At 42.4% G+C, this 1838-nt stretch overlaps 1 protein-coding gene across 1 annotated transcript in view; it reads left to right on the top strand.

Moving 5' to 3' along the window:
• The first annotated feature begins 330 nt into the window (after positions 1-330).
• UBE2Z (ubiquitin conjugating enzyme E2 Z) overlaps positions 331-1838 on the top strand; it is a 19859-nt gene continuing 18351 nt past the window's right edge. The window contains exon 1 of the mRNA XM_015810427.2: positions 331-671. Coding sequence (XP_015665913.2) covers positions 331-671 — 341 coding nt within the window. The remainder of the gene's footprint in view (positions 672-1838) is intronic.

Below are 1838 nucleotides of genomic sequence, written 5' to 3'. Positions count from 1 at the left end.
CATCCCGGAAGCAAACAGTAGAAGCTTGGTTTTGGTTTTGGCAATAATACCACACGCACGTAGCAGAAGCTTTCCCTTTCCAATTCGTTTTCGCAAGAACTTTTTCACCCAACTTACTATTCAGAACCGGAAGTGAGGACAGTGCTCTAGAATTCTATGTTATCAATGTTCCACTAGCTGCAACTGAAGGAATTAACAACATAGGGCGCTCTGGAACTGTCTACCTCAGTGGTTGAATGTTGGTAGTGGGCGGCACATCGTGATCCGCTCTGCCCATTTCTGTCGATGGTGTGGGAAGTCCCGGAAGTGTAGCCGGGACTGTTGGCGATGATGGCGGAGAGTCCGGCTGCTGAGGAGGTAGCTTCGGCCGCGGTACTGGCAGCCCCGGCAGGCGGAGGGCCGGGATCCGGAGCGGGTGGCGGAGGCACGGGCGTTTTCCTACCAGCCGAGCTCTGGGCGGTAGCGGGATTGGGTTCGGCAGGAGGCGGGTCTGGAGCAGGATCCGGAGTCGGTTCTGCAGGAGCCCCAGTGCCTGGGATTCCCCCTGCCGCCGCCGCCGCCGCTGCCGCTGCCGGAGTGCTCCTTTCACATTCGGCCTTTTGGGATCCCACGACTAGTGGTGATTGGGACGGAGAGAGACCGAGCTCTGCCTGCCTACTCCGTATCAAACGGTAAGGAACTCCGGAAAACGAAAGAAGGAAGTAAATGTTAGTAATCCCGGTCTTTCCATTAAAGAATTTAACCAATATCTGGCAAAACGCGAATTATTAAGAAAGGGCATAATATTTCTGAGCATGTGCAGAGTGCTTAGTTCTCCACTCAAGCATTTCGTTTTGTGCCCTGTATTTCAGGATGAGCTGGGTTCATGCTTCCACTGTTCAGTCCTGTTTTAAGTATTATTTTATATTCCTGCTGGTGATAGATTGAGGCATTGGGGCAACTTCCATCTGTTTCATTCCTTCATTTTCTTGTAAAAATATAAATCTCTAAACTATTGAATACAAATGAAATAAGCTTCTGATACAAAAGCCTTATCGTTTCCTATCACTCAGCAATTCCCAGAGTTCCTGAACACAAAAATCCAAAGTCATTTCAACCTTAATGAAGACACTGAACGAAAATTGCTTTCATTGTAAATCTGACTTCCTTATTTTGCATCAGAAAGCAATTGGTATTTAACATATTTACAACTTAAGTTAAATTTCTACTAATGAGTAGACTCAAAGAATATGTTCTGTGTATTATAGCTATCCAAGGAAGGAGAATTCTGAGCAGTGCTATATATTTGATTACATATCATTTTGTAGTCTTTTCTGTATGCTTTTTGTCTTGCATCAACAGCTTTTAAAGGCAGGCAATGGCTATTATTTTGTTGTGGAGGTTATTGCCCAAGGGCATATGTTGAATTGATAGTAGAAATAGATCTGCATTCAAGCCTCCAGTTGATTTCTTTTGTGTACTGGTATTTTATTGTACATGTTTATTGTACTTATTGTTTGTGGAGTTCTTATTCAAATATTGCTTAATAGAAAACAAATTTATCTGTTTAAAAGATACCCAACATATATATCCAGGTGTAGCTGAAGGGTACAGGTGAACAAAGATTTTTTGAGCCTATTGTCTCTTATTTTAATTAATCTTTTATTTATTTATTTATAATTGCATTTATATCCCGCCCTTCTCCTTGCGGACTCAGGGCGGCTGACAATGATTAAAATACTAACATATACATCTAATTAAAAATTGGTTAAAAAGAAATATTTAAATACGTCAAATTTAAAAGTAATTAAAACCCCTTTAAAATCCCTTAGGCCAGTCCCGCGAGCTGGAACAACCAC

Source organism: Protobothrops mucrosquamatus, unplaced genomic scaffold (genome assembly GCF_001527695.2).
Source record: "Protobothrops mucrosquamatus isolate PMUCROS unplaced genomic scaffold, P.Mucros_1.0 scaffold10, whole genome shotgun sequence".
In the NCBI taxonomy this organism is placed as follows: Eukaryota; Metazoa; Chordata; class Lepidosauria; order Squamata; family Viperidae; genus Protobothrops; species Protobothrops mucrosquamatus.
This window is presented reverse-complemented; position numbering and strand designations above follow the sequence as displayed.